The sequence below is a fragment of the Leopardus geoffroyi genome, chromosome C1 (assembly GCF_018350155.1).
Source record: "Leopardus geoffroyi isolate Oge1 chromosome C1, O.geoffroyi_Oge1_pat1.0, whole genome shotgun sequence".
In the NCBI taxonomy this organism is placed as follows: Eukaryota; Metazoa; Chordata; class Mammalia; order Carnivora; family Felidae; genus Leopardus; species Leopardus geoffroyi.
In genome coordinates, this window is record NC_059328.1 from 1,328,137 (window position 1) to 1,351,352 (window position 23,216).

General features: G+C 59.6%; 1 protein-coding gene and 1 long non-coding RNA gene across 9 annotated transcripts; both read left to right on the forward strand.

Moving 5' to 3' along the window:
• Nucleotides 1–8,929: 8,929 nt before the first annotated feature.
• On the forward strand, nt 8,930–14,374 carry TNFRSF14 (TNF receptor superfamily member 14). Of its 8 annotated transcripts, XM_045475365.1 has the most exons (8): nt 8,933–9,096; nt 9,809–9,917; nt 10,292–10,417; nt 11,581–11,736; nt 11,886–11,976; nt 12,759–12,937; nt 13,624–13,652; nt 13,880–14,374. In XM_045475365.1, the coding sequence occupies exons 1-8, from the start codon at nt 9,088–9,090 to the stop codon at nt 13,973–13,975; spliced, it is 795 nt and encodes a 264-aa protein (XP_045331321.1). In that variant the 5' UTR covers nt 8,933–9,087; the 3' UTR covers nt 13,976–14,374. The 8 variants fall into 8 exon arrangements, with proteins under 8 accessions (XP_045331322.1, XP_045331325.1, XP_045331324.1 ...); XM_045475366.1 differs by lacking the exons at nt 12,759–12,937; nt 13,624–13,652; nt 13,880–14,374 and adding exons at nt 12,080–12,201; nt 12,598–12,752 and having other exon boundaries at nt 8,930–9,096; XM_045475369.1 differs by lacking the exon at nt 11,581–11,736 and having other exon boundaries at nt 8,931–9,096.
• Nucleotides 14,375–15,088: 714 nt separating this feature from the next.
• Nucleotides 15,089–17,713, forward strand: LOC123597060. The gene is made up of 2 exons (XR_006711935.1): nt 15,089–15,955; nt 16,316–17,713. It is a non-coding gene; the product is annotated as an uncharacterized LOC123597060 (long non-coding RNA).
• Nucleotides 17,714–23,216: the final 5,503 nt, after the last annotated feature.

Genomic DNA, 23,216 nt, shown 5'->3' on the forward strand with positions numbered 1-23,216 from the left:
TCTGCTGGGGATTCTGTCTTTCCCTCTCAGAATAAATAAACTTAAAAGAAAATGACATCCAGTGACCTTGTTTAAACAAAAGAGAAAGGAAACTAGAGGCACACTGTTCGTCTCATGACGGCAGCTCAGGGGAAAACAGGTTACGGAATGTCCTGAAAACAGAACCACTGCTCCCAAACGCAGGCGCATCCTCTCCGCTGGCAGGGGGCGGGGGGAGGGGGTGCATCTGCTGCCTGCAGCGGGGGCTTCCCGTGTGCGGCTGGGGCCGGGCTTCGGACAGTGCAGGACCCTCGGAGGCCGTGGCCTTGGGGCTTCACATGCCACCCCACGTGCAACACGTCAGCTCCGGGCGCATCTCTGTTTATTTTGATGTAATTCACAGGAATTGTAAGAAATCGTACAGACTCCGTGCGCCCTTTGCCTGGCGTCCCCCGTGGGTAACGTCTTACAAAACTATGTTCGGGGTTTACGGCCGACACGGTCACGACACAGCACGTTCAGTCAAACACAAGGATCCCTCCGTCTTTCTTTTTACAATTTTCTTGATTTGCTTTTAAAAAATTGTGGCGAAATATACGTAAGATTTGCCGTCCTAACCGTTGGTAAGTGCACAGCTCGGGGGCGTTAAGCACATCCACGCTGAGGCCAGGCCCACCGTCCATCTCCAGAACTTTCCGTCTTCCCAAACTGACGCTCCCCCCACCCCCAGACCCTGGGGCCCACTCTCTCCAGGCGCTCGGTGACGCCAGGCCCCTCGTGCCAGTGGATTCAGGGGGACTCTGTCCTCGTGACCGGCTTAGTTCACCGAGCACGGGACCCTTTAGGTCAGCCGTGCCGCAGCGCACGTCCCAGCTCCAGTGACACTCCCCTGATGGGTCCGTTCATGTGTGACAGACACCCGGGGCCGTGTGCATAATGCTGCTGTGAACACGGGCGTGCAGGCCCTGGAGGCGGCCCCTGCCGGCGGGACCTGCACCTGATTCGTCTCCGAACCCCTCGGTGCAGGGCTGAGGGCTGGACGGCAGGGAGTGCGGGGGCCGGAGAGGAGGTGGGGTGTGGAGTGTGCGGCAGACCGGAACCGTCCTGACTGTCCGGAAGGCGGCTCTTCTGGGGAAAGCGTGGGCTCCCTTGAGGCTGGCCTGGTGGCTCGGCCTTCCCCCCGCCGTGAATGTCGCTACATCTCTCACTCAGCTTTTTTTCTTGCGGAAGTGAAACCCACACGGTGCGGGAGAGAACAAAACAGAAAGCGGAAGTTGGCCCTTCGGGGGAGCTGTCCCCACGCCCCCAGCGGAAAGATGCCTGACGTTTCTCGGGGCGCGGGAACGAGTTGTTTTCATGCACGCCCTAGGTGCTGGCGGCCGTCTGCGTGTGGCTGTCGGGACCGGCCTGCCGGAGTCCCCTCCAGGTGACCAGCGCTAGCCTGAGAAACCGCGCTCTTGCCTCTTGTGGCCCCTCGACCAGAAGAACGAGAACACCGGTCGTCGTCCTGCAGCCGGACTGCCAGGCACGTGCCTGAGCCGTGAGGTCGGGGGATTGCCTGGGACAGCCAGGGACACTCCTGCGGGCGCTGGTCGGCGGGACCGGGTCTGGGCTGTGCTGCGCCTGAGTGCGGCCAGGAGCAGGGACCTCCGGGACCGGGGGTCTTAACGCCCCTCGCCGCCGTCGTGAGCAGCCTGGATCAAGGCAGGGGCGGTGCGTGAGACCAGCCGCCAGGATTAGCCGGTCTTGTCGTGTGGCCTGACGGTGATTCTGTTTTGTCTGAGCGCACACCCGGTCCGTGTCCTTGTGGATGCCACGCACCACGACGTCACGTGACGCAGCAGGAGAGCGCAAGCCCGGCTCCCGGTGCGGGCCAGCTCTCCTCGGGCGGCGGCTCTCCTCCACCTCACGTGTGCCCGGGGCATTTGTGCCAGGCGCTGGGGACACAGCTCCCTGTCCCCAGGAACTCACATTCTGCTTGGACACTGCCCTGAACTGTGTGCCCCCCAAATTCATGACTTGAAGCCCTGACTCGAACTTGACTGCATTTGGACACGAGGCTTTCAGGGGGTCGTTAGGGTCATATGAGGTCATAAGGGCAGAGCCTGACCCCACAGGTCCGGTGTCCTTCGGAGGAGGAGACATCCGAGGTCTCTCTCGCCGCGTGTGCACAGAGGTGGGCGGCGTGGGGGCCCAGGGACACGGCAGTGTCCACCGTCCGGGGAGAGAGGCCTCAGAACCACCTCGCCGGCGCCTTGATCTCGGACTTCCCTCCTCCAGAACCGGGAGACATAGAAGCGTGTTGTTTGAGCCGCCCACCCGGGGCATGCGGTCTCGACAGCCCCAGTGACTGCCTGATGTGAGCCCACCCCTGGCCCGGGCCCCCCTGACCCACTTCCTCCAGGTTAGAGCCGCGTGTTCCAGAACGGCCATCCCACCGTGGCTCTGGCGGCACGGGCCTCTCCCTCAGCACGACCGTGAGCCTCAGTGAGAATGCTTCAGGCGCCCGATGGTCCCCAAGATGTCAGGTGCAGCTGCCTGAAGCTCCCCGCCCCCCGAGTGCTAGTCGTGCTCTGTTCGGGGCCCGGATTGTCCGATTCTGAACGGAACAGAAAGAGGGGAGCCCTCCGCCTTCCGGAACTCTCTCCCTGAGCTGAAAGCCGAGAGGCAGTGCCGAGTGGCGACCAGGGCTGGGAACGCTTCCTCTGCCCGCGCTCGCTGGCTCCTCCAGAGCTGTGGGGCCTCCTTGCCTGGCCTGCTCTCTGCCTCGGTTTCCTTGTCTGTAAAGCAGCGGTCCCCAGGGTGCCGACCCTGTTCAGCACAGGGCTGCGGCGAGCACGAGGCCTGCACCAGGGACACGGTGCAGGTGAACTGCTGTCCTTCCTGCGGGGCCCGGGAGCAGCTGTGGGAGGTGAGCGAGCATGAGGCTCCAGGACACGAGGACTTGGAATATGTGGGACCTGAGGGTCGGTGCGGCTGGAGGACGGGGAGGGGGCAGGGGGCGCAGGTGAGGAGTTGGAGAGGCAGCCGGGGCCTGACTGTGCGGGGCACTGAGGGGCCCGGGTCAGAGGCACCAGAGGGTGTGGGGAGGGGCAAACCCGGTCCGAGTTAGAGCTGGAAACGGTGCCCCAGCCTGGGCAGCCCAGAGACAGGGCTGCGGGTGGTGCTGTGTGCCTGGGGAGGGAGGGGTGAGGATGTTCCGAGCAGTGTCTCCAAGCCCAGAAGGGGCGGGGCGTAGGGTGTGGGGCTGTGAAGAGTGGAGCACAGCCACTCCCAGGGGTCTGGTTTTGGGGGGGGAGGAGAAGGCCCTTCGCAGTGCCAAGGAGGAGTGGGGTGGGGGTGCTGGGCACACCAGGCTTGGGACGCAGGCAGATGGGGGTCAGCAGCTGGCTCCGGAGCTGGGGTGGGGGGGGGGGGACAGGAGTCTGGGCAGAGGACAGCCTCCCAGTTCTGCCCCTCGACCTCTGGGAAGTCCCAGGCCACCTGAGCACCCTCTGGCCGTCGGCCGAGCCCTCACCCCCTCGTCCTTCCCTCTGCCGCAGGCGTGAGGCCCCGCAGTGCGTTCCATTCACCCTCCTCCACACCATGACCGTGACCCCTGGAGGCTCCCTGCCTCTGGGCATCACCCACATCCCTCTCTCGGGGTCCTCCAGCTCTGCAGGCTGCCCCCCTCCCCCCCCCCCCCCCCCAGTTCCCACCTGGACAACCACTGGAGCCTCCTCGTCAAGCTCCTGTCCCCTCGGTCCACCCTGCACACCAGCCGGAACACTGCACAGCCTTCACAGCACAGGACGTACCGGAATCTCCCGTCTCTGCGTAGGACTGGGCCTCGGCCAGCACCCGTGGCCAGCCCCTGCCTCACCGACAGCGGACGCCGGGTGCTTCCCAGCTGCATGGCCCAACCTATCTCAGGTTCTTCCTCAGAGACGCCCTTCCCTACCTCGCCCCCCACCAGGGCTCGTATTCATCCTTCAGAGCCCCGCCTGGCCCCTGCCCAACCCTCCCCCCCCAAGTGGGTGCTCATCACATGACTCTATTTCTGGCTTTTATTTTTATTTATTAAAAATGTTTTCAATGTTTATTTTTGAGAGAGAGAGAGAGAGAGCAGGGGAGGGGCAGAGAGAGAGAGGGAGACACAGAATCCGAAGCAGCTCCAGGCTCTGAGCTGTCACCACAGAGCCCCACGCGGGGCTCGAACTCACCACCTGCGAGATCATGACCTGAGCCGAGGTCGGACGCTTCACCGACTGAGCCACCCTGGTGCCCCTCTTTTTCTGGCTTTTAGATGTGGCTCCCTCCTGAGCCCCTGAGCCCCAGGGGGTCGAGGACCAGGCTGCTTTGCCTGTGAGTACATTGTGCAGCCTGGGGCTTGCACAGAGCAGGGGAAGCTGAGGGCGGCCAGAATGCAGGGGAGAGGTGGGGGAGCTTCTGTAGTGGAGCGTCAGGATGCCCCCGCCTCCCACTCTCCGAAGTCCGGCTCACGCACCGTGGTTCACACCACCTCTCTCCTACCCTCCAGAGACCCTGGACATCTCTGTCTTAAGAAGAAAGGGGAAATGTGATTGGGGGATTCCCAGGGTCCCTGTGCAGTGTCCTGGCCGGGAGGTCACTGTGATGCAGAGGGAACAGGCAGCCTGGCCCCGGGCAGGGCCCTCAGGGTGAGGCACCCGGCGTGAGCCCTGTGGGTCTCTGGGCACAGGCTCCGGCTGAGACGGGGGAGGGGCGGGGGTCCCAGGACCCAGGTCTCAGGGGGTTATGGGAGGAGACGCCTGGGGGGTGGGCTCCACCTCATCTCCCAGGAAAGATGGGGTGTGGGAGCCACAGACATGCTGATTCCTGGGTGCCTAGCACTGAGGAAGGGGAGGGCCACACCCGGCAGGTGACAGCCAGCAACGGGGGAGCGGAGGGCCCTGTCTCCAGCCTCCTCCTTCTGTCTCACCTCCTCAATGATGAATCCGGTGCCCCTGCCTGGTCCTTCCCTGCTGCCCAGGATCTCCTCCCCAGGGTCCCTTAGAAATGGAATTAGGTAGTGACCATGAGGGCATTGGCAGCTGCCAGTGGGACCCTTAGCCACCCCTATCCTGAGGAGCATGGCAGGAGTTGGAAGGTCAGTGGGGGTGTGACAGGAGGCACAGTGGTTGCCAGCACCCCCAGACCCTACCTTGAGCGTGCTCTGAGGCCCCTGTGTGCTGCTGGGGTTGCTAGAACATTCTAGAACATTCCCGATGCAAATGAGGGCTGAGTGGAGCGTGCCCCTTCCCCTTCGTTGGAAACCCCCAGATGGCCTACAGGCAGGAGGGTGTACACGCCCACATGAATCGCAGCATGGAGGTACCCTCTAGCAGGCTTCCGGTGTGGGGACATGGCCTGTACTGGTGGCTGTCCCCTGGGGCCTCCCAAGCCCCCACCTGTCCTCAGGGGCAGGGCCGGTTGTCCTGGGGGACCGTGATCACCACTGCAGAAAGAGAGCATTCATCTGGGGGCGCTGCAGGCAAGGAGAGCAGAAAGGGGACAGGGGAGACCTGCAGCCCCAGACGCCAGGGCTGGTTCTGCGAGGACGGGGTCCCGTGAGGGAGGCAGACATTCCAGAGACACCCTCACAAGAAGGAACGTGAGGTCAGGGGCTCCTCTCCTGTGTCCTCGGCATCGCCCCCCAGGGCTCCTGGTGCTGCGGCCACAGAGCAGGGGGGCGGCTGGCCAGCTGAGGGACAAGGAGAAAACAGTGGGCCGCCTGGCGCCCGGGCTTAATTGACAACGGTGACTGAGGCCTGGGGCTTTTCCCGAGCGATGAGCAGGAGAGCGGCCCCCAACGCCACCCCTGGAGTCCCAGCCTCTCCACATGGGTGGGCGTCAGCGTGCCCGCCGGAGAGCCCGGCCGTCACGCACAGGTGGGGTCCAAGGTCGGAGGCACACAGGACCATGTCCTCCTGCCTTGTTCCGGGACTCTGCCCACATGGGCTCTTCCCTCCCACGGGCGTCGGGTCGGCCTGGGCTAGCTGGGGGAGAGCCAGCAAGCCCCGCGAGCATCAGCCACGTCCCCTAGCCTCTGAACAAGGACGGGCAGGTCCAGACTGTCTCTGGGGCCGTCCTTGCCCAGGTAGTTCAGCCCGGTGCATGCAGGACGGATGTCTTGAGTTCCCTGCCGACCCCCTGCCCGGCTCTGCGATGGCCTCGGCGGCTGGGAGAGCCCGGAGGCCCAGCGTGGAGTCGGGCTGGGGGTTCGAGCACAGCACTGCCGCGGACGCGCTGTGGCCCAGTGGCCCTGGACAGGCCACCTAACCTCCCTGCTTCCACACCTTTGGAACCACGAGCCTCGGCTGGCATGTGGCACCCAGTTAACCCTGTTGCGACCGGCCCCCGTGAGGACACGGTGCTCAGCCCTCCCCTCCCTGCCCGGCCCGGGTCCCAGAGGCTGGGGAGTGTCTGTTAAAACGTCACACACCAACGTGTGACCCGACCTGTTCGGTGATTTCTTTGTAAGATGATTTCCAGTGATGGAGTTGAAACCAAGAAGAAATATAGCAGTCCTGGTGCGCTCCCGATGACAGTTAGGGGACCTGTGGTGACTGTCCGGGTGGGGGCTCCCTCCAACAGCCCCTCAGGGCTGGGAGCCGAGCCTGTGCTCACGGGGGGCCTCGCGGGGGCTCCCCAGCCCCTGGGTCCCACCCGACACCCCCCGGCCCCAGCCTTGGAGGACGCTGTCCTGGGGGATGGTGATCAGAGGTGGACCCCGCTTCTGAGCGCTGGGAGGCTTTTGACAACAGGACGGCGGCAGCCCCCACCCCATCCCTGTGACTTCACCCCTGCCCGCTTCCTTTCCCGGCACCCAGGCTGTCCTCCTCAGTGTCCCCTGAGAAACGGAAGAGGTAGCGACCCCAGGGACATTGGTGCCAAGGGCAGTCTGGGCTGGGAGACCAGCGATCCGCTCAGTGGAGGGCGTGGTTCCTGGGTCTGGCGATGGGGACCTGCCCGGGGCCTGTGGAGCTGGACATCGGGGCCGGGATGGGTCTCATTGATTTGCAGCCTCAGAGACGAGGGAAGTCAGAGGGTGTCATGCCTGTCACATGACCACGGGCTGAAGCGATGTGGGAGCCATGGGGCTCTGGGGGAGACTCCCCAAGATACTTCCCATTTGAGGCGCCGGCGGGGGTGGGGTGGGGCTAACCACCGGGTGCCTCGCACCAGCCCCCCGCCGGCCTCTTAGGGCACCGGGCATGTGGTGGTCCCCCACCCCTAAGCTGTCCACACGTCCACCAGCTCCAGGGGCAGCCACGATGCTGGGAAGCCTGGGTGGGGAGGGCCCCTTCTGGACGGGAAGTTGGGGTTTGGCTCCCAGCACGGTGTGCACCCAGGAGACCCTGGGCCCGGGGCGCCTGGGTGGCTCTGTTGGTTGAGTGCCCAACTTGGGCTTAGGTCATGATCTCACAGTTCATGGGTTCGAGCCCCGCATGGGCTCACTGCTGTAAGCACAGAGCCCGCTTTTGATCCTCTGTCTCCCCTCTCTCTGCCCCTCCTCTGCTCGCGCTGTCTCTCTCTCTCTCTCAATAATAAATAAACATTAAAAAAATTTTTTTAATATTAAAAAAAAGAAAGAAAACCAAGAGACCCTGGGCCAGACCTGTTGCTTTCCGAGCCCATCTATCTATCCGTGAAATGGGAACAAGAATGAACCAGCCCAGCCCCTTCCCAGGGACAGGTAGGGTGTGGACACAGTGGGTGGGCTCAGGGAAAGCAAAGCGTGGCCTCCCTCTCTCATCCCCATGGGAGACTCAGGGGGGTCCCCCCTACACCCAGGCTCCAGCGGTCTGGGGAGACACCCTTCTGCAGAGCTGTGCTCAGAAACATGCACATGGAAAGCAGGAACCCCAGTCCCCGGTGGAGGAGGGGGTGTGCCCCGCAGGGCCCTGTGTGGGAGACGGGTTCCTTCGGAGGCGACGGAGGGGACGGAGGGGACGGTCACCCTGCTTCAGCAGAAGCTGAGACAGGGGACAGGAAACCAGGAAGACTCCTTTTGTGGCCTCGGTGCTGGTGTTGCAGGGAAGGGGCGAGCTGGCTCCCTGGGTGGCAGAGCAGTGAGGAGGAAGGGCAGGTAGACGCAGGGGGGAGGGCACCCACCTTTATAGGAAACTCAAGGGGGGGCTGCTAACGGACCGGGGAGGGGCAGGGGGAACTTGCCCAGCCGGAACTTCGGGCGCGCTCAGCGCCCAGGCAGGAGGAAGGCACCCAGGCTCTGCCCCTGTGGCCCTGCCTCCGGCCTTTGCACACCCCTCCCCCCCTCCCCTCTACCTCTGCTCTTGATGAGGGGGCTGACAGGCCGCACCCCCTGCCCCCCGGTGGCATGTGTGTGATACTCCTCTACACTCCCGGCTGCCCAATGCCACAGGAAAGGGTTAGCCGACAGAGGTCACAGTCCTGCAGGACCTGAGTCTCCGTCGCCCTCCGTGGTGACGTGGGGACAACGGCAGACAGAACGAAATTCCCTTCCAACCTGCAGCCCACGGAGAGATACTTAGGCCGGCGGAACAAAATCGCCGCTGGGAAAACAACCTCAGCCTGACAGCAGCCAGGCCTCCAGGCCCCGGGGAGTCTTTAGCATGTGAAAGTCTCACTGGAAACTTCCCCTGGACTTCACCTCCCCTGACTCCAGACTCCGGGCTGGCTGTGAGCCCAGTGTCTCCTCCTGAATCCGGGGCAGCGCTCCCTGCCCAGGGGTCAGGTCCCCGTCTTTACTAAAATCACCTTTTATGCACCCAAGACGGCTTCAAGAATTCTTTCTTGGCCGCGAACCCCACTGTCACCCCAAAAACCTCATCACTCGAGCCTGGTCACCTCCCGTCTCCTGCACCCCACTCCAGCCTCCACTGTGGGCTCCAGTCCCTGCTCCCCGGGGCAGTTAGGAAACTTCTAAGAAACGACACGCCTCCTCATTGGCCCACAACAGCTTTTCTTTTACTTTCGAAAGGGCTGGTTCCGGACTGAAAGAAAGTCGAATCTGCTGACAGGGGTCCTGGGGCCGCGGCTGGGGAATGAAGGGTCCTGAGGGGGAGCACAGAGCCTCTCTGAGGCTGGGGGCCGCCCCCCTGGAGCCGGGCACCCGAGGCTGATGACATGAGCCTGGTGAGTCCTCTGAGCCCGTGCGTGTGTGTGCGTGTGTGTGCGTGTGTGTGTCCCAGCCCTCTCCGGGGACCTGCCCTGGGCCACAGCCACTTCCTGTCTCCTGTAGGCCTTTGTTCCCCAGCTGCCCTAGCTCTTGGGCTGACTCAGGCCCCGGCACTCGGCCCCTGCTACCAGCGGTTGGTGAACAGACTGGCAGGAAGCCATCCCCCCCGCCGAGCAGCAGTGCTCCTCTCCGTCCACCTTCCCCCCGCCACCCTTTCCTGGGCCTCAGGGCCAGCACCCCCCGCCCCCACTGGAGGGCGCTGCTCCTGGAAAGCAGGATTCCAGCAACGGACTCCTCCCCACCCACCGGCCACAGCCTGGTGCCCGGTGATAAAGTCCTTGTTTGTGCAGAGAGGGCGGGAACCGGGACTTGGCCCGGCTGGCGGCTAGCCCCCCGGGCAGTTACTCCTCAGGAGGCACCCCCCCCCCCGTGGCTGTGGGCTGAGTCAGCCCGGGAAGCGGGGCCCCCCAGATAGCCCTCCTCCCCACCCCCGGCCCAGAGCCGCCTGCCCCCCCTGCGCGGCCTGTGACTCCTCAGGGCGTCCCTGCTCTGTCCGTGCGGTTCCCCAAGGGCTGCTGCCCCCACATTTCACAGGGGGTGAGCCCGGGGCCCCGGGGACAGCCCTGGCAGCTCCCCCCTCGCCTCCCCAGCTGTGCCCTGTCTCCACAGACCCTGTGCCTGCTCCTCCTGGGGCCCCTGCGCTGCTCCTTGGCCACGGCCCCGTGCAAAGAGGAGGAGTATCCGGTAGGGGCCGAGTGCTGCCCGAAGTGCGGCCCAGGTACGTGCAGGCCTGGGGGCAGGGGGACAGGCAGGGGCGGGTGAAGCCCCCTCAGCCCCTCTTCCACTCTTCTTCCCGAGACCCTGGGGTCCCTTCCTGCACAGGGATGGGGCCCGGGGGCCCCAGCCAGCCCATTCATGGCCAGGAGCTGGGCCATGCCCACACCTCCTTCCAGAGCATTCCTACCCGCCCCCGAGCAGGCTCGCCGGTGAGAGGCAGGCAGCAGGGCACCGTGTGTGGCGTGGGGAGCAGCTCGGGTGCCCTTCGGGCCTGGGGGTGTGGTCACACCTGCTGGGGGCCTCCGGGTGGCAGCACGCGTGAGCCCCCGCAGGGCCCTCCCCAGGCCCGAGTGACACGGAGCCCCTGGGGTGCAGGTTACCGGGTGCAGGAGGCCTGCGGGGAGCTGACCGGCACGCGGTGTGTCCCCTGCGACCCGGGGACCTACACGGCCCACCTCAATGGCCTGAGCGAGTGTCTTCAGTGCCGTGTGTGTGACCCAGGTAAGAACACTGGCCCCAACCGCTACCCGCCTCTGTCCCGTCCCATATCCCGCTGTGGGGGGCGTGCCCACGTCACTGGACCAGGTGCTGGGCCAGGCCGGTCTGCCTCCGGGGCAGAGGTCTGCAGGCACATCCTTCAGGGAGCCTTGGGCCTCTGTCCACCCCTGTCTCTCCCCGGAGTGGGGTCAGTGCCTTTGTAACCCCGTTAGCCAGGCCCTCCAGAGCTCAGGGACCGCGTCGGTCACATGGACACCTGAGCCTGAGGCCAGCCCTGATGGAGCCCAGGGTCCCATACTGCTTGCCCCGCCCACGGGTCCTGAGGGTCTGGACCTCGCCCACCCGCAGCGTGCGGGTTCTCGCCACCCGCCCCCCCCCCCCCCAGCCTTCACACCACACCGCGGCGGGCCCTACTCGCGGCTCAGCGCTCTGACCCTCACCTTCTTCCTGCCAGGTGGTCTGGGGTGGAGGGACCCCAGGAGGAAAGACAGGGGCACAGGTGGAGGCTGGAATGCATTTGGGTCCAGCCAGGTGGGGTCAGGGGCTGGGAGCCTCGGGCTCACCCACAGATCCTGCGATGCCGCTGAACAAAACACCGGTCTTATCGGGCTGAGGTTGGGGTGCAGAGGCACAGAGGCTGCCCCTCAGCAGGGGTGCAGGGGTGAGCCGAGGCCCAGCGCTATCCCCGCCTCCCTCCCCCCCACTGCCAGCTGGGGGAGGGGGCTCTCACTGGTCTGTCGCTGCCATCTGACTAGCCTGATAGACTGCCTGAGGGGCGGGGTCTTCAGGTGTGGGTGTTGCGGGGCCTGGGTCCTGCTTCCTGGGATTGCCCCGGGGCTGGGGGCCGGTGGCTGACTGTGGTTCCTACTTCCTGTGTGCATCTGCTGCCACCAATCTCCGTTTCCCCACCAGGCCGGCTCCCCGGCAGGTGCTGGGTTCGGGCTGAGCGGGCAGTGCGCCTGGCGGGACCTCTGGCGGGAGCAGAGCTGGCCCCAGACACACGCACCAGGCTGTGCCGCTGGGCTGGGGGCCTGTCGCCAACTTGTCCCCAGGCGGGAGCCCTCAGGCCCGCGGTGCTGTCCGAGCCTCTGCTTGGCCTCCTCCTGGGATGGGGCGCTCAGCACTGCCCGCGGCAGCTGCTCTTAGCTCCTTCTCTTGGGTCCCAGCCATGGGCCTGGTGACCAGGCGACAGTGCTCCAGAACAGAGAACACCGTGTGCGTCTGTGACCAGGGCCACTTCTGCGTTAGTGAGTCGAGGGACGACTGTGCGGAGTGCCGTCCCCACACGGCCTGCAGACCTGGCCAGAGGGTACAGCAGAGAGGTGAGCGGCAGACTGCGGGCAGCCGGCCTCCTGGTCCCCAGCACCCTCTAAGAGACGGACCCCAGACCCAAGCCCGGGGTGGGGGGAGCCCAGCTGCCCCGCTGGCCTGATCCCCTGCATCCTCTCTGCCTGGCCCTGTCATTTCTCAGGCACCGAGTGGCAGGACAGGGTATGTGAGGACTGCCCTCCAGAGACCTTCTCGCCCAGTGGGACCCTGGAGGAGTGCCAGCCCTGGACCAGGTAGATGATCCCGGGGTGGTCTCAGCCCTGTGTCCCTGGGAGGGGCTCCTCCAGCTCCCCTGGCAGATGAGGCCCCACCCTGCTGTTCCTTATCGTGCGCCAGCCTCCGGGAGAGCCCCTGCCTGGACTCTGGGGCTCACACACCCCATCACATTAGCCAAGAACTGAAAGTCAGTAGATGCGAGCTTCCTGGAGGCCAAGGACGGACCTTCTTCCCTGGGGCAGGTCTGGAGGGATGCTGCCGCCAGATTCCCAGTCCCCTGTGGTTCTGGGGTGTCCCCAGATATCGGGCCCATGGGGGCTCCCAGCGGATCTGGAGTCAGGGAGGTTCTCAAAGTGAGGGCTCCATTCTTCCTGCGACCATCCCCGGAGCCCAGAGCTAACCTGGGCCCTCACAGTGTCCCTGGGTGGAGGGGGGGGGGGGGCCTGGGGTGACCAGATGTGGCTGCTGGCGGGCGACATCCTGCCTCCTTCGGGTCTGTCCGTCTGCCTGCCATGCCGGCTCTAAGGGTCGTGCCCCCCCTGACCAGGGCTCTCTCTGCCCCGTCTCCTCCAACCCCGCGCCTCTCTGTCTTGCTGCCTCTCCCCGGCCCTCTCCCCCGACCCGCCTCCCCGTAGCAGCAAGGCCTAGAAAGGCAGAGGGACCCGAGTTCACACCCAGAGCCGCCGGGCGCCTTGCCACGGGGCGGTTGCCTCCACCTCGCGGAGTCTGGCGGCGCCTCGGGGACACCCCCCACCCCCAGGTCGAGTGAGCATCAGGCCCCCACACTGCTGTCTCCTAGGTGCAACGGCCCTTTTCAGAGCCTTTTAAATCCCGGGACCAGCAGCTCCGACGTCAAGTGCTCCTCCTGGAGCCTTTCTCTTTTTGTGGGCTTGACCTTTTCCGTACTTCTGCTTGGTGGCATAATACCCATAGTCGTCTGGCTACTGAGGAAAAGGATGAAAACCAGACGGTCGCCTGGTAAGCAAGGGGGTGTGGTCCCCTCAGGGCTCAGGGCCCCAGCAGGTGCGTTGGGGGGAGGTCAGCAGGAGCCGTGGGCGGGGCTGGGTCCCCCCGAGAGGCCTCACATCATTCGCTCACTCGCTCGGTCCCTGCCCGCTTACCTGCCCTGCTGCGGGCTCCACATCTGGGCCAGGCCCCGGCCCCGGCCCCGCAGACCCGGCTCTGGCCTCCAGCAGGGAGCGGGCGCTCGGCAAGGAGTCCAAGCGGGGAAGGTCAGCCACCGTCTCAGGCTGTCAGCTAGTCCGTGCTGGGCCCTCGCCCCAGGGTCCCCAGGCCGCAGGCAGGCCTCAGGGTCCCGGGCTCTGAGCGGGCCGCCCAGTGGCCGGTGTGCTTTCTCACCCGACTCAGGGGCGCCTGTTCCCCGGGGGACCCTCCCCTGTGAAGCGTCCACTCCCTTTCCCTGGACGACCATCACATCGGGGTGCGTTAAGGACAGGGTGTGGCAGCTGGAGGCTCGGGCAGGAAGTGCCCCCACGTTGTCACGAGTCCCGGGCTCCCTGGCGGACAAGTCTGCACGGGTCCGGCCTATCTCCCGGAGCGTCCTTCTCTCAGGGAAGGCCACACAGAGAGAAGTCAGGAGCTTGGGTCCCCCCAACCCCCAATGCTGAGCGGACTCTATGTGACACAGGGTCTCTGTTTTGCAGGGGGACCCGCCAAGGGGAGACTCTTACAGGTATTATGGACCATTCCCCGGCCCCCACCCACTGGAGGTGATGCCGTCGGGGTGGGTGGGGCTCCCGGTTCTCTGAGGGGCCTGGGTCCTTCGGGCCAAGCCACCTCCTTGCCTTAGAAAGCCAGGAAGACCCCGAACACAAGGCCCACGGGCGGGGCCCAGTACAGGTGGGTCTTCGTGTGGAAATTCCCCATCGAGACACAGAAGGGCGTGCCGTGTCCACCCAGGTCCCGCAGGCCCCGCCGGACGTCACCACAGTGGCTTTGGAGGAGACGGCATCCGTGTTTCCCGGGAGGGACCAGCCCACCGATCGACGGCTCTAGGAGGCGGACGTCTGAGACATCTCGGGCTGTGCCCGCTTGAAGCCACCAGCCCCCCGAGGGCAGACTGTGGGCCCTCAGACTCGACGCAGCAGAGGGATACCGGCCGCTGCTCAGGGGGCTCGGGGACCTCACACGCCTCCCATCAACTTCGCGGGGGCCCTCCTCCCTGCCACCTCTGTGCTGTCCACGTGTAGACCCAGCCCTGTGAGGACACCGCCACTCTTGGCTCCAAGCCCCACTCACTCCCAGCCCCTCTGGGCCTCGGGCCTGCCCGCACCTACCTCACAGCTGCGGCGACACTGGAGGGACCACGAATGCGGCACGACATGTGACTGTCACGTTTGCAAGTGATTTCTAAATTGGAGGTGTTTGTTTAACAAATACAAAATTGCTTTTTAATTTCTCGTTAAAAAGTATATTTTGGGGGCGCCTGGGTGGCACAGTCGGTTAAGCATCCGACTTCAGCCAGGTCACAATCTCGCGGTCCGTGAGTTCGAGCCCCGCGTCGGGATCCGACTTCAGCCAGGTCACGATTTCGTGGTCCGTGAGTTCGAGCCCCGCGTCGGGCTCTGGGCTGACAGCTCAGAGCCTGGAGCCTGTTTCCGATTCTGTGTCTCCCTCTCTCTCTGCCCCTCCCCCGTTCATGCTCTGTCTCTCTCTGTCCCAAAAATGAATAAACGTTGAAAAAAAAAAAAAAAGTATATTTTGGGGGCGCCTGGGTGGCACAGTCGGTTAAGCATCCGACTTCAGCCAGGTCACGATCTCGCGGTCCGTGAGTTCGAGCCCCGCGTCGGGCTCTGGGCTGATGGCTCAGAGCCTGGAGCCTGTTTCCGATTCTGTGTCTCCCTCTCTCTGCCCCTCCCCCGTTCATGCTCTGTCTCTCTCTGTCCCAAAAATAAATAAACGTTGAAAAAAAAAAAAAAGTACATTTTGGAAGGATGTTTTGAGAGTATGTAAACCTGTTTCTCCCAAAACTTTCATCCACTGATGATTTAAAAGATTTTTTTTATTAAAAATTTTTTTAATGGTTATTTATTTTTGAGAGAGAGAGAGAGAGAGTCAGTGAGTGTGGGGGAGGGGCATAGAGAGAGGGAGAGAGAATCCCAAGAAGGCTCTGAGCTGTCAGCACAGAGCCCGACGTGGGGCTCGAACCCACGAACCGCGAGATCGTGACCTGGGCGGAAGTCAGATGCTTATCCGACTGAGCCCCCCAGCACCCTGACGATTTTTGCCTGAAAAGTGATTGTGAGGGTTTCCAGGCGGGGATGTGACTCCCCCTCGTGCACTAGTGAGTTAGCTCCGTGGACGGAGCGCTTCCCCTGCGGGCCCTACGGTGGCCTGTGCTTCCTACTTCGACAGCGGATTCTGATATATGACTGTCATTATTTTGAGGCACACGTTGTCCCAGATTGGTCTTACAAGACGCTGTTTGACTCGTTTCTGATGCACAGCCCCTGCTCTGTCTCCCGAGAATCCAAGGAGCTCAGCAACCCACACACCGGCTTCCAGAGCATTCTCCATCAAAACCACCAGGCTGCTCCTAGAACGGCTGGCCCGGGCCGGGGCCTCGGGAGTGACAGGCTCACCGTGAAACCTCCCTTCATACAACGTTCGATGCGGCCACTCAGTGTGCATCAGCCCAAAGCGCCCCCAGAAGGTCCCCCTGGGGTTACGTCCGAGTCCTCTCAGGTCACTTTCCTGCCTGCCCGCGGCCACCGGGGCCACCAGGCCACAGGGCCTCATCCCAGCACCTAAACGGCGCCAGGTGGGGCAGCAAGGATCAGCAGAAGCCCCCAGTACCTCTGGACCAGCACCCCAGGCCCAGGGTGCCCTCGGGCTCACCTGTGCAGGCTGACGGCCAAGCTCACCAAGGAGACTATAAATCCCACCCAGAGCGTTAGCGAGGCGCTAGCTCTCCAGTGAGACGTTTGCACATCACGGGTGTGTCAGAACCTTCGAAAGCACCACAGAATTCAAGAGGTAACATCTCCCAGAACACATTGTTACAGACAGCACGTGCAATGGACCAGCTCCGACCCCTCACTGGGCCATTTTAGCCTTTTATTTGTCTTTCGGGATGTTTTTTGCCCCGATTCTATTTTCTATTAGGCACTTTTTTTTTTATGTTTATTTATTTCTGAGACAGAGACAGAGCATGAGTTGGGGAGGGGCAGAGAGAGACAGAGACACAGAATCCAAAGCAGGCTCCAGGCTCTGAGCTGTCGGCACAGAGCCCGACCTAAGGCTCGAACTCACAAACCGTGAGATCATGACCTGAGCTGAAGTCGGTCGCTCAACTGACTGAGCCACCCAGGCGCCCCCCCCCCTTTTTTTTTTTAGAAACACTGCCATGGAGAAGATGCCCATAGGATCCCAGAGACCAGCCCAGAGCCTCAGACAGGAGCTCAGAAATACAGGAGGATACAGGCATTCACGGGCTCTTTAACTGATGTGTTTATTTCGTGCTGAGAGTGGCCCCCCCTTTGCCAGCCTGGGAGTTGAATGAGTTAGAGGTTTCCAGAGGGAAGCCATGGGACAGGTTAGGACAGGCTGGTCCCTACTCAGAGGGACTCAACACACAGCATCACCAGGTCCTGGCTGCCGGGCCCACCTCCCAGCCCTCGCAAACCCCCCCCTCCCCCGTCCCTCCCTTCTCCTGCAGCACACAGCCCTGAGCCCTCAGTGGCTGCCCACCGAAGGCCTGAGCCTGCTCCCCCTCTGCAAACCCCACCCCCGTGACCACTTCACCCCTGCGTCTGTCTCTGCCTCCACCTCTATCCCCTCGGCTCCTGCCTCCGCCCAGTGTCTCGAGGGAGCGGAGCAGGGCCACTCAGGCCAGCAACCCTGCGTCCATCGGGAGGAGCTGTTTTCTGCTACCAGCACCCTTCCCTCTGGCCAGCAGAAGGCTGGGGCCTTGCTGGCCTGGTGGGTCCTTTCTCTGCAGGTGAACTGGGGGTGGGGGGGTGGGGACAGGCAGGCATCTCCTTGAAGGAGCCCTGATGTTGGAGCTGCACCTCAACCTTGGGGAACCAGGGTCCGTGCCCCCCTGCTCTCTCAGTCCCTGGCGGGGTCCCGAGCCCTTCCCTTCCCCTGACGGCTCTCTTCCATGGACCTCAGGGCCCCTAGGTCAGCAGCCTCCCCTACGGCTCACCCCACCCTTGGCTCACTTCCTGGGTAGCTCTTCACCGGCCCCATGCTTCCCTCCAGGGCACAAGGAGCCCCATGTGGGCTGGTTTCCAGTGCTGGGGGTGGGGGAGGGACACTGAACCCCATGTCCTCGGTCAGTGTGCTCTCATCAGGCAGCTCTGGGTTCTGAGGGCAGGGGTCCTGGTGCCCAGGGGAGGGGGCTTCTTGCCGAACCCGGCACTGTGACCCATGGGGCTCCCCCTGCCCAGGGGCCAGGAGGCAGGAGAGCAGTCCGGGTCTCGGTGGGCATCCCGGACCCTGATCAGGAGGTCTTACCAGGCACGCAGGCAGTCTTCACGCATCTTTCAGAACTCCAGGTCCAGGTGTGGCGGACAGTGGACAAGTGCCCTGGTGGTCACATCCTAGAACTCTCCTTGACCCGGGCAGCACCCCGCAGGAGAAGGCCGGCCTTGCAGGAGGATGCTACTCTTCACTGCCTCAGTGGGAGGAAGGAAAGCTTCCTACTACCCAGCAACAGTCCAGCCGATGAGAGACTCTCACAGCTCAGCCAGTGAGAAACAGTCACAGCCCAGCCAGTGAGAAACAGTCATAGGCTAGCAGCCCAGCCAATGAGAAACAGTCACAAGCTAACCAATGAGAGCCTCTCACAGCTCAGCCAATGAGAGACTGTCACAGGCCAGCCAATGAGAAGCCACTACACTTCAAACTCTGTCTTATTCCAGTGAGGTTAACAGCCTATCCCAGCTCCCTCTGTGCCCTATGAAGGAACCTCCGCCGGGCTTTCCTCTGCCTTGTTGTCTGCAATTGCATCCTGGATTGCAATTCTCTGCTATTCCCAAATGAAACCATTTTTTTTTTTTTTTTTTTTTTGCTGGTAAAGTAACTGACAGTGTAATTTTTTAAGGCTAACAAAGGATCTAATCAACAAGGGTCCGGTGCAAACCTGTAAAACAGAATTGAAACTCAAATAATGAAAAACAATTATATTTTAAATGAATAAGACAACTACCAAGAAAAACTAACCCTATGCTGATGAGGGAAACAAAGGCAAGAGAAATGTGGCTTAAATTAAAATCTCCTTACAGCTTGCTGCCCACTGACAGACACCTGAAACATGCCAAAGGTGACCTTCCTCGAGGAATTCATGGCTGCATTAGTGCCTTAATGTTTATGTCTTATTACAGGCTAAAAGTAACCTTATCTTGACAGCAGCTAGCCCCTCAAGGTCCTGAAAGCCTTGCTTCCAAATTCCTTAGAGACTGCACTGTCCATAACCCTCAGTAATTAAAAAGTATGTAGTCATTCACTCCTTATTGGGACACTTTCGTGTCAATTGCTCAGGCTGCAATCCTCTAGCCAATGGCTGCGCTACAGGGAGGAGGAAGCTGGAAGTTAGTCCCCTGGCCGGAATGGTAAGAAGACCCAGAAACTCGATGCCCTCTCTTTATTCCTATTCTTTTTTTTTTTTTAATGTTTATTTCGTGAGAGAGAAAGAGAAAGAGAGCAAGAGAGAGACAGGAGGGGTAGAGAGGGAGAGAGAAATCGGGGTTCAAACTCACAAACTGTGAGATCATGACCTTGGCCAAAACCAAGGGTCAGACGCTTAACCAACTGACCCACCCAGGTGCCCCTCTTTATTCCTACTCTTATATAGAGTTGTCTTTTGGGAGTTAGGACAGCCACCTAAGTCCCCAGGATGGCTGCTAATCTTTTTTTTTTTTTTTTTTTCAACGTTTTTTTTTTTTTTTTTTAATTTTTTTTTTTCAATGTTTATTTATTTTTGGGACAGAGAGAGACAGAGCATGAACGGGGGAGGGGCAGAGAGAGAGGGAGACACAGAATCGGAAACAGGCTCCAGGCTCTGAGCCATCATCCCAGAGCCCGACGCGGGGCTCGAACTCACGGACCGCGAGATCGTGACCTGGCTGAAGTCGGACGCTTAACCGACTGCGCCACCCAGGCGCCCCTGGATGGCTGCTAATCTTAAAGACTCTCGCGTGAAGTTTCCTCCTCATTGGTCTAATGTGATCCCCTCCACATCCCTGGTCTAGCCGCTTCTGGCTGCAAGACTTAGGCTCAGGGTGGGCCGAAACCAGCACTCGATTGAATCAAAGCCCCACTGGGGATGGCTTCCTAGAGAAGTTAGCCGTAAAAGTCTGCATATGCTGGAATGTTGCTTACACTGTGATGGATTTCTCTCTTTACTGTTCTTTCATCAGTGCCCCCTACTGACTACTGAAATTACAAAATTGGATAATTTCCCCTTAGAAAGCTCTTCTGGTGTTTGCCATGGGTGAAAAATGGCACGGCCTTCATGGCAAGGCGCAGCGCAGCGTTTTGGTCCACGTGCAGACACCCATTTTGCAATCTAGAATGCGTCGGGGAACGGGGGGCCTTTTCAGCTGCCCGGTGATCACAGTGATTTTGTTTGAGGGACCCCTCCAGTCGCTTTGACACCGGGAACCTGTAACATATTCCGCACGGGATGTCACCCGGGAGTCGGGCCGGCGGGGGGTTCTTGGTAATGAACCTCTAGGCTTCTTCCTTGGTCCCCAAGGTCTCTCCCTTGGGATGCCTTTTAATCCACTGGAATCAATTCAGATCGCAAGATTCAAAAAAGGTCTTCTGTCAAACTGCACGGCCTCAGTACTCCTGAGGAGACAAGAAAAAATAGCCCATTAATGGGACTTTTAAAGCTTCAGTACGACTTATCAGTTAGATCTCTTCTGCAGGAAACAGGGCAAATGGTCTGAGGCACCCTGTGTCCAGCCCTGCATGGCCCTAAATCACAACCTTGATCGAAGGGCCTCTTGCAGAATGTGTTTGGCCACTAACCAGGCTGATGAACTCCCTCCTGATTTACTGGATGGTTGTCTGAACAGGCCTCGTCTGGAAAAACCCAGGTTGCTGGAGGAAGCACAGGCCATCCCTAACGAAAGGGCCTCTGACACTCTCACTGTTCCTCCTGACAGACTCAGGTTATTCTAGCTGTGTGTGGGGGCCTCTCCCTCCTTCATTCCCGGGGTTATTGAGCGTGATAACTGGAGCCAATTGGCTCTGGTTAGTCTACCCAGGGACAGGGACTTTATGGAAAATTCCCAAGCAGCTGCTGAAACTCCTTTTGTTTCAGGGAAGCTCCCCGTCTTCTCTGGCCCGGCACGACTGCCCATTTCCACTTGCTCGTGGACGAAAAAATAATCTGCATCCGCTCATGTGTCCGAGCTGACAGGCTTGGGGACCGGGAGGCCTCTTCCTCCGTCCTCTGGGCTTTTTTCAGCTTCCAGCATTCCTGCACCCCACCTCTCCCCCCTTCCCCTCCCCCTCCTCCTCTCTGTGCACCGCCTTGGGTGCGGCCTGCGTAGCCGGCTCCTGTACAATTCTGGGTGCCTCGGGGGCCACCGGCCCCTCCTCCTCAGTGTCCAGGAGCGAAGGGCACCCCCTTTACGGGAGCCCCAGGGGAAAAGCGACAGCGGGGGACACACAGGTGGAACCCATTTGGCATTGACGCTGATTTGTTGGCTCAATTATGACAGACATGTCTTTAGAGTCATCAACAGAAATATGAAAATTTTTCTACCTAGGTTTACTGAAGGTCAAATAAGCTCGTGTTCTCTCTGTCGCAAATTGTTGGCGAAGGGATTCCTTGAAATGACGGTTCATTTTGCCCCTAAATATATTTTAAAAGGATACTGGTAGGGGGCGCCTGGGTGGCTCACTCGGTTAAGCGCCCAACTCTTGATTTCCGCTCAGGTCATGATCTCACAGCTCAGGGATTGAGCCCCACGTGGTCGGGCTCTGTGCTGACAGCCTGTGGAGCCTGCTTGGGATTCTTTCTCTCCCTCTCTCTCTGCCCCTCCCGCACTTGAGCTCTCTCCCTCTCTCTCTCAAAATGAATAAATATTAAAAAAATAAAAGTACACCGGCATAACATTAAAATTCTGCTTTTCTGTTTAAAGACAAAGTTTTCTTGGATTGTTGGTCTGCTCTTGATTAAAAAAATGTAACAAAGGATTTTTTTTCTCTCTTATTTATTTTTATTTATTAAGATGTTTTCATTTTTATTTTTGAGAGAGAGAGAGACAGAGTGTGAGCGGGGGAGGGGCAGAGAGAGGGGGAGACACAGAATCGGAAACAGGCTCCAGGCTCTGAGCCGTCAGCCCAGAGCCCGACGCGGGGCTCGAACTCACGGACCGCGAGATCGTGACCTGAGCTGAAGTCGGACGCTTCACCGACTGAGACACCCAGGCGCCCCAAGGGTTTTTTTCTCTTTTGTCTCCCTGGAGAATCAAGGTTTTTATGCTTTGTCTTTATTGAGTCTTTGGTTACTTAAGAACTAAAACTCATCAATATTAAAGGAGCTGAGTTTTGCTAACCACTATCCAACCCCACAAATTTGCCTTTGGAATCTCTTATTGCCACCTTGGTTAAATAAATAAAAAAAGTTTTATGTTTTATAATGATCTGTAATCCTATCTAGGCACGCGCTTTATAATTTTCTGAAGTTTTTTTTTTTTTTTTAATTTTTTTTTTTCAACGTTTATTTATTTTTGGGACAGAGAGAGACAGAGCATGAACGGGGGAGGGTCAGAGAGAGGGAGACACAGAATCGGAAACAGGCTCCAGGCTCTGAGCCATCAGCCCAGAGCCCGACGCGGGGCTCGAACTCACGGACCGCGAGATCGTGACCTGGGTGAAGTCGGACGCTTAACCGACTGCACCACCCAGGCGCCCCAATTTTCTGAAGTTTTTAACAAACTTCCCCAAGATTTAAGTTGTAAATGAAGTCTTTTTGACCAATTAGGCTTGTTTATTTCATATGTTAAGTTACTTGGAAAGCCCTGTCAAACAAATAATGATAAATCTCAGGTTGTATTGCCTGGGTAAGTGCTAGAACTTCAAATATACTATATAAAATCCCTGCCGTTTTAATTTGTGTTGATAATAAGGTCATCCCTTAATATTCTAACTGGTGAAATGTTATGTTGCGGAAATAACTGAATTCCCTTGTCAACTGCATTTGTCTTTTGCAATTTACCAAATGAGTTTCATCTTCAAAGAGACTTATAGCTTTATGATAAAAGTCCTCTTGGACTTTTTAAACAAATGCAACTGGAAAGTCATATTTCAGAGAGAGAGGCATAGACTCAGATATGACCAAACAGCTTAAAGGAATTGAGGTTGACTTCACGAAACACGGAAATGTTGGCCTGACACTTTGCTTAGAGTTCCCAGCAGCCTCACCGGGTGAGTAAAGAAGGTCACTTCCTGGCAGGTGCTGGAACCTCAGGAGATCTTGGGGACCTCGTGAAGACGAATCTACCCAAATCTACAGGTATTGCAGGCCTGTCTGACAGTAAGTATTTGGCTTGGCTTCGGCCTTGAGAGGTTACCGGAAGTTCAGCTGAGATTTCCTATAAAAAGTTCCAGCACAGCAAATTTTAAAAGATTTATATTATCAATCTGCTTTTCTTGCTGAGCTTATGTAAATAATTAGGCCAAGTTTACTAAAACTGGACTCGTTCTGCAAACAAATTAGTCTTGACTTGGCTATCTCTGGAAATAAGGGTGATTTGGGAGGGAAAAATTATGTTTCAGTAACACATCTTTGCAGACGTTAAACTCTACTTCTGGCTGCCTTTAAGTGTCTGTTGTTTGCCAAAGCTGGACACCTCGAGGTAAACTTCAGAGAAACTGCCAGAAGGCTCACATACAATCTTTGTGCCCGTCGCTCGGTGGGCCATTCACAAGGACCTCCAGAGGCATTCGGGTTACAAACCAGACAAATCCATCTGATTCCTGCCTGTTCCCACTCCAAGCTTGACATCTGCAAATCTCACTGGCAGGGTGCAAGACTCAGACACTGGGTTTATAATTTGCTCTAACCGTTACTCTATCTTCTGTTGCCGTAAAAGTGCCTCTTACCAATTACCTGATTGCTTACTAAACACAAGTCTACAGGATGATTAACACCACCTACCACACATTTAACGCCTTAGATGACTCTCCCAAACCTGGGAGACTCCGAGGTCTCCAGCCTGGTCCAGGGGCTCTCTGTGGGACCTGGGGAGAGAGGCTGAGGGCTGGGGCCCAGACA